The sequence below is a fragment of the Peromyscus eremicus genome, chromosome 14 (assembly GCF_949786415.1).
Source record: "Peromyscus eremicus chromosome 14, PerEre_H2_v1, whole genome shotgun sequence".
NCBI lineage: Eukaryota > Metazoa > Chordata > Mammalia > Rodentia > Cricetidae > Peromyscus > Peromyscus eremicus.
The window spans coordinates 79,489,010-79,502,961 of NC_081430.1; the positions used below are offsets into that span (position 1 = coordinate 79,489,010).

General features: G+C 39.2%; 1 protein-coding gene across 1 annotated transcript; it reads right to left on the bottom strand.

The window, feature by feature from the left end:
- Positions 1 to 535: 535 nt before the first annotated feature.
- Positions 536 to 11,046, bottom strand: LOC131924652 (cytochrome c oxidase assembly protein COX16 homolog, mitochondrial). Its single transcript, XM_059279958.1, has 4 exons — positions 10,788 to 11,046; positions 6,270 to 6,341; positions 1,798 to 1,860; positions 536 to 1,278 (listed from the first exon to the last, which is right to left on the bottom strand). Exons 1-4 carry the CDS (start codon positions 10,854 to 10,856, stop codon positions 1,162 to 1,164), a joined length of 321 nt encoding a protein of 106 aa, XP_059135941.1. The 5' UTR covers positions 10,857 to 11,046; the 3' UTR covers positions 536 to 1,161.
- Between the last annotated feature and the right edge of the window lie 2,906 nt (positions 11,047 to 13,952).

Sequence of the window (13,952 nt, forward strand, 5' to 3'; positions counted from 1 at the left end):
ATCACAGCAATAGAAAAGTAACTAAGACACTAACTTTGAAATCAGTTTGTCATTATCCACTAAAGAACGTTATAAGATTACTAAAAGTAACCTGTTGAACTGAACTGAAGTTTTGACTGAGGGAAAAGTGGGGTATTCTTATCACTTGAAGGAGCAGCGACAGCAGGACTATTACAGTTTAAACTTCAGGTATTTAGAACTCAGCATTAAAATTACACAGGGTGGAGGACTGAGACTGCCTAAGCAGTGGTTAAAAAGAGAAAACGAGCCGTTGGTACTAAGAACAAATCCTGCCTTCCCTCCCTATCACTTTGCTTAGGATCTGACCACAGCAGATCTAACAAACAAACTGGAACTGACTCTCAGACCGTGCTGAGGCACAACACAGGCACCTGATAACCTCAACCAGTGTGTCACATCTTCTTACCATCATGCACTGCACACGAATTAGGTCAATTATATAATTTCCTTAGTGGGTTCCATGGTTTCAGAGGCTGGTTTATGAAGTATTAGGAATAAAAGAAAAGCCCATTACTAGATTATGATCATTTATTTATAGGTTTAACATAAAGTCACAATTTTATTGGGAAAATTTGGATTCAAGCCAAGGATTTTCAACAAAAACCAAAACGAGGCAGATGCACTAGTGGCTGATAGAAAAAGAGGATGTGTGGCATGTTATGATAACAGTAGTCACAATTTTACTGCGTGTGTGTGTGTGTGTGTGTGTGTATGTGTGTGTGCATGTGTGTGTGTGTGTTCAACACTGCTACTTTCATTTCCAAGTAGACTGATTGGAAAGTCTTTATAGATTTATATTTGACTTTTTAATCAAAATTTTCAGCCATCACATTACTCACATCCAGGTTTGCACAGATCTGGAATCTTCCTAGTGGAGTACAGGTCCAGTTGAGATCATTTTATTTTTTATTTTTATTTTTTATTTTTTTTAAAGATTTATTTATTTATTACATATACAGTGCTCTGTCTGCATGTATGCCTGCAGGCCAGAAGAGGGCACCAGATCTCATTACAGATGGTTGTGAGCCACCATGTGGTTGCTGGGAATTGAACTCAGGACCTCTGGAAGAGCAGTCAGTACTCTTAACCTCTGAGCCATCTCTCCAGCCTGAGATCATTTTATTGAAAAACTGAGCACAATCAGGCTGCCTTAGGCTTAAGAGCTTCTGGGTTTCGTCCTTGGAGGAGTTCAGGATCTTCCCAGGGCCTTGGGCCTCGAATATTCTTCCAGTCTTCAAAAGTAGCGTCCTTTATTTTCTACAGAACCAGGAAGATAAACACATTAGTGTCAACACCCAGTGGCTTTGGTTGAGGCATCACTAAGTGCTAAGCAGAAAGGGAAAACTCAACAGGCTCCAGGACAAGGTCAGCCAATAAACCACCTCCAAACCAAGCTTTCTGAGGGTTAGAACTTCCCTGGCTTGCTTATGGAGAGACCTCATATCTACCTTTCCCCATACTGACAAACTATTAGTGACAGAAGGCGTCTCCACTCTGTTTCTGAGAGCACAATGAATGGGAAGAGGCTGGGAAGACAAGAGTAAAGGAGAAGCTGCTCCAGCACAGCAACAGCTGAACGGAGAAAAGCTGCTCCAGCACAGCAACAGCTGAAAGGCTGGTGTGGGTCACAATGGATAACAGAAGAAGCAAAGTGCAGCCCATTTACCACATATTCAGATTAAAGTTATTTTTTATTCACTACTGATTATCTTGAGAAAGAGAACCAGTCATGACTAGTGAGACTGTTATAAAACATAGAATATTAACATACTATACCTCATATTCTGACTCTAAAGTTATTTTATTCGCTTTCAATTTTTTTTCTAATTCAGGATCAACCTGTAGAAAAGAAAAAAGACATACATTATTTAATTCTTTTACATTCATTTTTCGCTTTAATTTTTTTTTCATTTTTTACTTTCAAAAATCATAGGAGTGAAGACGGGTGGCACATGTCTTTAATCCCAGCACTGAGGAGGAAGAAAGAGGGGGATCTCTGTGAGTTTGAGGCCAGCCTGGTCTACATGGTGAGTCCTAAGCCAACCAGGGACATAGTGAAACCCTGTCTCAAACAAACAAAGTCATAGGAAAGATGACTGGGACAGTTCAGCCAATTTAAAGCATACGTCAAAATCTCTACTGTCCACTGTGGTAACTAGAACACAACTCTAGCTAATATCCACTGATTTATACACCTGTGCGCCAGGCACTTGACATACACCATCTAGTTTAAATGCTCACAAAACCTGTAAGATGAGCATAAATTTCTTCTTCATTATTACATGTAAGGAAAGCAGGCACAGGAGCTTGAATAACTCGTGAAAGAAACATGTTGAGCACTGGCCTTCTGCCTCCAGGGGCAGCATTATTCACCAGCCATGTAAATTTTGAAGCATGGAAATATTTAAAATGCTACTATATAATGCACTTGAAAAACAAAAGAACCCCCTCCACAGACTGAATAAAGAGTAAGCTATGGGATATTTAGGGTTCCACAGTGGCCCACTGGAGCTCATACCTGCTACCTGCATGTCACAAAGGAGGGTGAGACTGGTGAAATAAACAAAGTCAATGGACCATTGGAGTATGCATGACTTAACAGAGCCTACAAACAAAGTGATGAGTTGGGATAATCCCATGATCTCATTAGAATGATGCATAGATAAAGACAAATGAGACAAATCAAAAAAGGGTATATTATGACAAGTAGATCCAAAAATCCCAACACATGTGTGCCTGGGGTCCCAGAAGCCTATCAGTGCTATTGGTCACATTCCATTTCTGCCTTATCAGCAAACACTATCCCATTGTCTAACATTTCCATAAGCTACCTTCTTGTGCTTCTATTTTCTATATAAAGTAAATTTAATGGTGTCCATTTAATGTCAAACTAATTTGCAAAACAAGAAAAAATAAAAATAAAATCAACTTAAAATTCAATTCAATTTTCAGTGTAGAGCTCAACAGAGAAAATCCCACTATAGTAAGAGGGATTCCTATGAGCTGAGAATTGGAGTTGAAACCCATTTTCTCCCTTGGCTACACTTACCAAGCCTGGAACAAGTACAGAATCATAACCAAGGGTTAGTTAGTGTCACAGCCAGGTATCACATATATGAAAATTGTGGAAAAAATAAGGACAGAAAGTAAAACGATTATTGGAAATGTGTATTGAAAAAGGGAAGAGGGAGAAGGGGGATAAGAAAGTGTACTGGAGGAGCCAACATTATCAAAGCATATTACATACATGAATGGAAATGCCAAGATGAAGCTTATTACTCTGTACAGTATATATGTTAATTTAAAAACAAGAGGAACCAAGGCTGGACACCAGGTAGATGCTGCTAATGGGGGTTAGAGAAATCATCACACAGGGCTATAGTAACAAAAGCAGAAAGCAAATGACACATGACAGACATCTATGTCCTTGAAAGAAATTACTATGTTCTAAACTCCATAGACAAGAGTCCACAGCTAAGCTGAAAATCTCTGAAAACCAGACTGAGTTTCCTGGAGTCCTGATTGAAAGCCAGGTGGGGTCAGGTCTTAAGAATAAGGAAGAAGCAGAGATGCGCTAAGGCTAACTCCAACTCCAAACAAGCCAGGACCTGGCTCACACCCAAGTTTAAGGGGACTGCACTCCACTCCACCTACCTAGATAAAAAAAAAAAAAAGGACAAATTGTTTCTGAAGGAAAGCAATGCCATCTAGAACATCTACAGTTACTTAAAAACAATATCAATATCTAACTGAAAATAATTGTAAGGCATATTCAAAGACATAATCATACAGTCAAAACTGAAGAAAAGGGCTGGAGAGATGACTCAGTGGTTAAGAGCACCGACTGCTCTTCCAAAGGTCCTGAGTTCAATTCCCAGCAACCACATGGTGGCTCACAACCATCTGTAATGAGATCTGGTGCCCTCCTCTGGCCTGCAGGGACACATGCAGGCAGAATACTGTATACATAATAAATAAGTCTAAAAAAAAAAAAAACTGAAGAAAAAATATCCTTATGTGAGATGGGCCTTTTAAATAATTATAATTCACAAAGTTTTTAGAAAAAGGGGATAAAATATGACATTATGGAAAATTTCTCTGGAGTATTGACAGACATAATAAAGAATTAAATAAACAGTACAGAAGTGAAAAATATGTACCAAATCGTAAAGTTAAAGGACAGGTCTAGTTAAAAAAAAAAAAACTCAATGTAACAAAAGACAAATTTAGTGATTAATTAAGACAGATAAGACAGTAGAATCCAGGAGTGGGTATATATACAAAAAGAGTTAGGCATAGATTAATAGTATATTCTGCAGCTCATACAGGCCATGAACTTACACATAGTTTAACAGTACCCTCTAAAGCTCTTAACAGCCACATGCAGTTAACTATAGTTTAACGTAATATGCACTCTACAGCTCTTACAACCTTTGAACTTAGGCATAGTAATAGTATACTCTATGGATCTTAAAGTCCCAGGTAGAAAGCAGAAAGAAAACTGAGGTGGAAGGCATTTTATAAAACATCAACCTTTTTGTTTTATGTTTCTTCCCCCGCAGCCCACTGCCGTGTTTTTTTTTTCCTTAAAATCTTCAAAGAATCCAAATGACAATTAGAAACTCCATTTCCCCCCACATTAGAGTACCTAAGAGTTGAGGAAAACATGTCTTGCTTCCATGATTCTGTCTCCCTCTCTCCCTCTCCCTTTCTCTCTCACTGTGCTACAGGTCAAGCCCAGGGTTTGCTGCATGTTAGGCAAGTGCTCTATCACTGAGTTCCACCCCTAGCTGGAGCTCACTGTGTATAACGGAGTAGAAAGAAAGCATGGCCCTTGCTAAGACTGAACTGGATCAACCGTGTTCCTGCTGGACAACAACACAGCTGCTACCAGAACTTCCCCTTCTGTTCACCTCTAGGCTATATTTAGTTGCACCTTTGGAATGAGAAAAATGGAATTTTTGTGAGTTTTGTAGATCAGTCCAAGTATAATAAGTTAGTGTGGTATGCACAAGCTAATTAAATATTTACTATTTGAGGTTAAGAATTGGTGTTTGAAGATGAACCAATTTAGGGTTGATTTGTAAGTACTTGCTTGTCTCATCCTAGACATGTGAAATTCAGTCTTCTTATGTGTTCCCATCCCTGTATCCAATATACCCAACTGTAATTTCTTTTTGCATATTGTGCGGTATGCTGTTTAACTAGGGTAGGGGTTATTTAACTCCCTAATCCAGCTGTCTGTGTCCTTTTCATCTGTCATTAAAGTAACAGAATTATTTAGCTTTCTTTTCCAGTGATATCTGGATCATACAGGCACTGCTATTATGATTATCCTATCTTAAAAACAGGGTCACAGTATTTACATTAAATATTAAGCTAGTACTATCTTGTAACAAAGCACAATCGGCAAGTCAAAGACTGTCTTATTCACAAGTGTGTGTATTTAAAATGCACACTTAGTCATATTACTTGGTGTAATGCAGCAATGGAGGGTCCATTACCAAAGTGAACAATGTTTGTATTGGCATATGATGATACATTATATATTACTTAGAAAAGTCTTCAAATATCAGGTATATGTTCCCTCTCCCCAAATTATAACACATTTCTCAATTAATGAACCAGAGTTCTTATGTAACATACGGCATAAATTTGACAGTGGATGTGTAATTACAGAGGATGAGAATCTTAGTTCTGTTCTGGAATGACCACATGACTGTGTGCAAGGTAGTATACCACACCTGTAAAACAGAGGACCCACTATAATCCTACCACAATGCATACACTATAAAAGATAACTATCTTCATTTATAATAAAAATATTTTATTTTACTTTACTTTAGTATCAGTAACTAATGAGAAATGACAATACATTTGCAACATCCCTGGCATTAAAATAAAATAGTGAATTTATAATTAGAGAAATAAAATGAAATAAAAATTGTTGATCCATGTTCTTTAGTTCCTTATGAATCCTAAAAACAACTACATCTGAGAATATCTGGGGGAAGAAACAATAATACTACAAATTCCCTAGTGAATACAAAGAACTGTTACCAAATGCTTTATATGATTCACTTTCATGAGCTCATTAGTGATATTTTAAATAAGAGAGGGTGCAAAGATCATCTATTAGGTTTTCAAGACAAGACAGATTAATATCGCTAAATGAACTGAGCACATAATTCTCCTAAACCAAAAAACATACACTTGGACACAAGTGAAACACCAATTATAGTTCTTACCTTAATCGTCACAGCATCATATCGGATTTGTGAAAATTCCCGAAGACCAAAGGAACCTCCAACAACCAGCAACTGAAACCAAGAAAAAGGACAGCTATAGGAAAGAGAAGGGTGGCCTCAGGCTAGCTCATTCAGTTAAATAGAGCCTAGGACAGACTATAAAAAACCTAGAGTACTTCTCCTAGGAAATTATTACTCATCACTTAAAAGTAGATGTGGTGGGGTTACCTTCAAAGGCATTCGAGGGACACCTGGACAAATATTGAACCCTAAATACACTATGTATTTTCCTATACATATATACCTATTATTAAAGTTTAATTTTCAAAATGGGCACAATAAGATTAGCACAATAACTAATAATAAGGTACAACAGTGACAATATATTGTAATAAATGCCATTTAAAGGTTATGAATTATTTATATCTGGAACTTTCCATATTTTTCTTTTTCTTTTCTTTTCTTTTCTTTTTTATGACAACAACTGAGACACAGTAAATGAAACCTCAGCAAGGGAGGCTACTATACTATCCTGGAAAAGTTCTAATAGATCATTACTGATGGCTATAAATCATCACACATGTGTCTCTGACTTTTCTGGTTTGCTGGTTTTTGAGACATGGTGTGGTCTCAAATTGAATAAGAATAGTCCCCATATGCTCATATATTTGAATGCTTAGCCATCAAAGAGTGGCACTACTTAAAAGGATTAGGAGGTGTGGCCTTGATGGAGAAAGTGTGTCACTGGGGGTGGTCTTCAAGGTGTCAGAAGCCCAAGTTCTCTCTTCCTGCTGCCTGCAGATCTGGGTGTAGGACTCTAGGCTATTTCTCCAGCAGCATGTCTGCCTGCATGCCACTGTGCTCCTCACCATGATGACAATGGACTAAACCTCTGAAACTGTAAGCCAGCCCCAATTAAATGTTTTCCTTTATAAGAGTTGCTGTGATCATGGTGTCTCTTCACAGCAATAGAACACCAACTAAGACACAGGGTCTTATTTGCCAAGATGGGGTTGAACTTGCTATGTACCTGAGGGTCACCTTGAACTTCTGATCCTCCTGTTTCCAAATTCAAGAGGAAATAAAAGCACACCCAACTAAATGATACGCTATTGCAAAGTATTAAGTTTGGAGTGAAGCTGTCTCCATACCTAAATTCCTTTAGAGAATTTATGTAACCTTAGAAGGTAAACAAACAGAAAACTCGATTGGTCAACTGATCAGACCAAGTCAAAAGAACTGCAAATGTCTAATTCTAGCCAATTAACTTATTTTTGTAGTTTCTTTGTCTATAAAAGAAAGAACTCAGCAGGACAGAACTCTCTGAACCTCTTCAGGTTCTGAGTGCAAGTGTGGCTTGATTCATGAGCCTTTTTTTAAAATATTTTTTTATTTATTTTACATACCAACCACAGTTCCCCCTCCCATCCCTCCTCCTGCCCCTGCCTATCCACCCCCCATCCACTCCTCCAAAAGGGGAAGGCCTCCCATGGGGAGTCAACAAAGCCTGGTACACTCAGTTGGGGCAGGACCAAGTCCCTCCCCACTGCATCAAGGCTGAGCAAGGCATCCCACCATAGGGAATGGTCTCCAAAAAGCCAGCTCATGCAACAGGGATAGATCCTGATTCCACTGCTAGAAGCCCTTCAAACAGACCAAGCTACACAACTGCCTTCCACATGCAGAGGGCCTAGTTTGGTCCCATGCAGGCTCCACAGCTGTCAGTCCAGAGATCGTGAGTTCCCATGAGCTTGGTTCAGTTGTCTCATGAGCTTTCTTTGCTTATGCAAAATCAGTAAAATTGTTTGCCTAAAGTTTTTTTTTTTTTTTTTTTTTTACGATTTACTTATCATTTGTGTATGCATGAATGCATATGTATACATGTGTCTATGTATGGGCAGGTACATGTGGGTACCTGTGGAGGTCAGAAGAGGACATCAGATACCCTAGAGTTGGAGTTTCAGGCAATCATGAGCAGCCTGGTATGGGTGCTGGGAAAGCTCTGGTCCTCTGAAAGAGCAGCAAGGGCTCTTAATTGGGACCCACCTCTCTCACCCCTCAAGTTTTTCTTTTCTTTTTTTAAAGGACTTATTTATTTATTCATTTATTATGTATACAGAGTTCTGCCTGCAGGCCAGAAGAGGGCACCAGATCTCATTGTAGATGGTTGTGAGCCACCATGTGATTACTGGGAATTGAACTCAGGCCCTTTGGAGGAGCAGCCAATGCTGCTCAAGTTTTTCTTTTAATACTATAACTACATAGGGTAAACCTAGGAATAAAATTCTGGCTTTGTCTGTGGAGAATTTCTTTCAATTTTCTGACTTTTGCAAAGTTGAACATTTGGAAAACATTGCGTTTTATTTTCTTATCAAGTGATAAAGGAGTCTTGCAGTGTGTTTCTCACTGCAGAAACCCTTAAGAGAGATTTCAAACTGTCACTGCTATTTTACCAGAAACTGAACTGGCTATAATTCTCAGGCCAGAGAAGCAAAAGCTTAGCCATTTGGGGGAAAAAGCTTGACCCCTATTTCACTGATTAAATAATTAAATATAAAAAGTATAAAAACATGAGATAAAAATTTAAAATCTGAGGTTGATAAAAGCAACGAAACTTCACAGTGATAACTTTAAAACTTCTCACAAAAAAAAAAAAAATGAAAAAAAAATCCTAAAACTCAAAAGACAACAAATGGGGAGAGCGTCTGTGATAGGTGTTCAAACGCTGGGGAAGGGGAGGCGTGTAAAAAGCAAAACAAAACAAATGGAAAAAAAAACAGCATTAGCTTTAGAGTCCCTGTGTTAACTAGATCAGTGCCTCAGTTAGAGGCTTTCTAACTCAGTTAGCTGCTTTCTCCTCACTAAGCATGTTCTCTCCCACTGTCTCCTCTTTTGCAGTCTAGAGAGCCACTCCTCAGGTTTTAGGACTCTTTCTCTTCTTAACTCCCACGATTTTGAGATAAATAGCAGCCATAATAAAAAGCTTATATTTAACAATTATGCATATAAAATATTCTTAGCTACTTTTAAGAAAAGAATGCTATTTTGGATTACATAAGACCATCACTAAATAGACTCATCAGGCTGTCTTTATACATACACACATGCAACATGTAACAACAACAAGGAAGTCATGAATTTGAGATGGAGAAGAGGATCACAGGAGAAGTTGGAGCAGGGAAGGGAGGGGTAGAAATGATGTAAATACAGTACTCATCTATGAAATTCTCAAAACACACATAATTTTTAAATAAAAAGAATGCTGTTTCACATACACACGCTAGAAGAGTGTGTGTGTGTGTGTGTGTGTGTGTGTGTGTGTGTGTGTGTGGTGTCTGTGTGTAACAAACAGAAAGGAATGGCTGGTTAAACACCTATCAGGTAAAAGATCATAATGAATACTTCATCTGAAGAAGTTACTTTTGTTACATGGCTGGAGGCTTCCTTAATTTGCCAGGGCACACCTGCCTATGGTGTGACAAACCAGAAAAAGTCTCAGAACTCAAAGGAGGTTCTGTCAGATTGGGTGGACATAGAAAGTGCTCTTTCTTTTACTAGTGGAAGGGCAGCTGACTAGAAAACAAATTAGGTTTAAAAGTTTTATCTAAATAGCTCCAGAGTGTGTCTTTCTAACACTTGATTTGACCATTTAAAAACTGACTGTGAAGGCATCTCCTTGCTGATTAGCTCTGAAAATAGAGCAGGAAACTAAGTCTACACAGAAAGCCTCACCCTTGGGGGGTTTTGTTTGGTTTCGTTGGTTGTCTTTCACGAAGTTCTTGACTTTTATGTTTTTGAAAAGGAAGAAAATCATATTGGTTCCCATAGTGACAGACGGGTGACTGCAAGTCAGTGGCTAAAATCAGTGTTTCTGAACAGCAGAGCAACTTCCAGAAAACAAATTTTACACATGCCTTGTCTACAAGAATTGTTGTCATTTTATAAAAACTAATGCTTATTTTGAAACTCTTAAAGCAGACTGCAGAGTTTCCTAAAGAAGAAAACAAAATCAAAACACACCAAAGATGACTAAAAAACCTATTACATTTCTGAAGTCTCTTTTAGTACTGCTCAAATACAAAGGCTGGAACTTCACCTGTACCAATTGCCATACCAAAGTAATGAAACTGTTTTTTAAAACCTTTTATTTATTTTCTTTAATATGATATCGGAGGGTGCTAAAGCAAATTAACTTGTCAATGATAAAAACAACAAATGAACATAATTATCGGAGCGCCAGCTCTCATTGGTCTTCTGCCAACCTCAACCTTTAACCCCAGGAAAGATTACTGTAAAACGGGAATAGTGACAACACGCACGTTCATGAAAGGAAGAGGGGGAAACGCAGGGTACACTTCTGAGTGTGGACTAGGAAAAATCTAACAGCTCACATCTCTAGCAGTCCCTTCCTAGCACAGGCCCCTGCCACAAGAATCCTGCAGACAGCACACACACGCCAGGCAGATGTGGCCCCGCCCCTTCCGGAGGCCCCGCCCCGCTCGGGCCGCAGCCACTCACCAACATGGGGACTCCGTAGCGAAGGGTCTTGTTCTTGCGCAGAGCGCGCAACACGGCGGGCGCAACCATGGCTGAAGCGGCGGTCGGCTTAGCCCCTTCAGAGCGGCCCCAGCGCGACCGCCTAGAACCCGGCGGCCTCGGCCGTCTCCCAAGCGAAGTCGTAGACTCAGCACTGGCTTCGGGTGCCGGGTTCTCGCCTCATAGGCCTCCGCCAGTCCAAAGTAATCGATTCGTCCTAACACACTCCCGTTTCCCCCCTCCCCGGAAGTCGAGGTCGCTGAGCTTTGGTTCCGGGACGCTGGAGACGCCGGCGACGATTGGATTTTCGATTTGGAAAACCTGTAATTTACATATTCTGGATCTTGACTAGTGTCTTCTGGCTTGACAAACTCAGTTAAAGGGCAGGGGTGTTATTTTGAAACTAATGCACAAGTAGCGTGGGTAATTCACCAGGTTAATGAAGACTTCTTAAATCGTGGCTCATCAGTTATAACCGAAACTTTAATGTTAGTACTTTTAATGTGCGATTGCCTATAGTTAATGAATTCCTGTTTTCCACTGGCTAAGCAACTTTATGACCTGCTTGTGTGCTGGATGGCTCAAAGAACATGGAGATGAAAAAGGCCATCTAATGGGAACAGCAACTAAGGTAGAAAGTACAATAACTTGGCGGAACAAAACACCCACTCTGCCATTTTGCAGGCTGAGGCAGAGAAAGCCTTTCCATCTGCCTCTGGCTCTAATGCTGAAATGCTTCTGGTGTCGACTCCCAAGTTGTCCCACAGGAGAAGCTCCTTACCTCTTTAGGCTAACAACTATGTCAGAAAGAAAGAAGGGCTAAAGGGGAGAGGGGAGTGATGGTTAATCTTCCATAGCACTGGGAGATAGGTTAATACATAATAAGATTCTCTTGTCTGTGCCTCCATGGTTCACTACATTTTTCTTTTTTTCTTTTTTTTTTTTTTTAAACAAGCTTTAAAACCCTTTGTTAGAAGACTTCGGTCTGGTGATGTTTTTTGGTGGTGGTGATGTGGTTTGGCTTTTTGTTGTTGTTTTGCTGCTGTTCATTCCATACTCCATCCTGGAAGAGTTGAGTGATGAGATGACCACTATCCTCAGCTTCAACAGAAACTGGAGGGCCTTGCCTGCTACTCAGGACAGTGGGTATGGAAGAATATCCCCCACAACACAGAGTATTGAAGCTAAATCATTTGATGAGTGTCTAATGGATTCTCTTTGCTGACATATGTCTCACTCCTCTTGAGTCCTATTTATAAGCCAAGTCTGTCTGACACACTGTGGAGGCCTTGTTGGACAAAATCTAAGTGATGCTGTATTTAAATTCTCATGTTGAGCCAGCTGCAGACTATAGCAGGAAAATAAAGATTTGGGGAACAAATAACATTTCGTTCACTAATTTGACGTGACCAAATGTTTGTAAAATACCAGGAAATCTGGTAACATCTGAAGATATAAAGATAAATAATAAAAAAATACCAAACATTTTTAAAAAGATACTAACAAGTGGGACAAAAGTCTAGGTTTGATAACTACTTTTGCATTGGGATTTGCCCTTCTTGAAATGCTCTTCTGAAGACCCCACCCTCAATGCTGTGTAAAAGCTTAATCTGCTCTACTGGAAGACGAGCGGCCACATGGAGAAAAAACAAGGCACTCCAGTCAACAGTCAGCACTGCCAGGCACAGAAGAAAAACCATCTTGGACCACCCATCTCTATGCAGTAGTACCCATCTAGGTGCAGTCATGTTCAGCCAGTGGTGACTACAGCCAATGTTAGCAGCAGAAGAAACAATCACTAGACAGAATTTTCACTTTTCAAAGAATTACTGATCCATTGTTGCAGTAAGCCACTTATTTTTTTTTTTGCAATGGTTCAGTATGTAACTGATAACCGATATACCTTGTCTTTCACAATAGTCATCCTATATACTACAGACCACCAAATGAGCTATGTCTAAACTCTGACATCAATGATCAACAATATAAATTGCCCTCATAAAAAAAAAATCAAACTCGGCTCTATACAAACTCACAGGATAAAGCTTAATTTTTATGTCTATTAAGTCCTTATTAAACTATAGCAAAAAAACTGTTTCTGCCTCCCATCTTAGGTTTGGGTAATAGAAGAGGTTGAGTAAATGTTGGCAATTGCTCTCAAACACTGAATATAAAAACAGAATGGTGCTGCTACTTTGCCTAGAAAGCATTTGCCTTAGTACACTTAAGTTCATAATATGGCCTATAATGGAAAAATGTAACAGCATGATTGGATCAAATTAAATATATGCTTTCATTTTCTGAAGTAGTTCAAGACTACAGGAGTCCTTACTGGTTTGAAGTAAACTGCTAGATCAGGTAACTAAACAGCTACACATCTGGAACAAGTTAACTTCTTTAAACATCAAGTTATTTTATCTATAAAGATGGGACTATTCATACTGCCTTGTAGTTTTGAGAATCTGATGTTGAGAATGGGCAGCAAAATATAGCATCTAGCACCTGGAAAGTAGTGTTCAGCCATATAAAGTTCTGAAGCCAGACTGCCTGCCTTTAAATCCTAGCTGACGTTTAGTAACTGTCAAGTTATTGGCAGGAAACTGGGCAAGTTTCTTAACCTCTTTATGCCTTGTTCGTCTCATCATACAATGGACATAACAACAGGGCTTCAGATAATACCTACAATACTGGTGAGCACCTCTATTAGCAGTGCTGAGTCCTAATGTTTACCTGTTCTGCCAAAAGTAAGCTTCAAATTTAGGTTTCTTTTCTCTTCCCATTGTCCCATCAGTGTTGCTGGTTTAAAGTGACAGAAAACTAAGGAACTAGTTACTAATAGTTTCCAAAAGAAAAAAATCCAAGACTGTAGATATTCAAACAAGTTCAACAGGTCTTTATTGAATGTCATAGTTCAACGGGCAAATCTGGATGCACTGGTATCAAACAGTGAGGTTGAAATCAGCATCAACACCGGATTTGTGGTGATACTTCTTAGTTAATGTGGTTTTATGTCTACTTGTTTTCCAAGTAGCTCTCAGGCATCTAACCTGTGAAACAGCTGCTGTTTACATTCAGGGATGCAAGGGGGACATAAGAGTCAGAGCAGAAAGGAAACAACATACAGCATTTAAGGAAGATAATTTTCCA

Excerpts from the sequence above, each read along its gene's own strand:
- LOC131924652 (XM_059279958.1), bottom strand. The coding sequence starts at position 10,856 with ATGGTTGCGCCCGCCGTGTTGCGCGCTCTGCGCAAGAACAAGACCCTT. Across the intron at positions 1,861-6,269 it reads ATGATGCTGTGACGATTAAG|GTTGATCCTGAATTAGAAAA; the intron begins GTAAGAACTATA and ends TCTTTTCTACAG. Across the intron at positions 1,279-1,797 it reads CTTTAGAGTCAGAATATGAG|AAAATAAAGGACGCTACTTT; the intron begins GTATAGTATGTT and ends CTGGTTCTGTAG.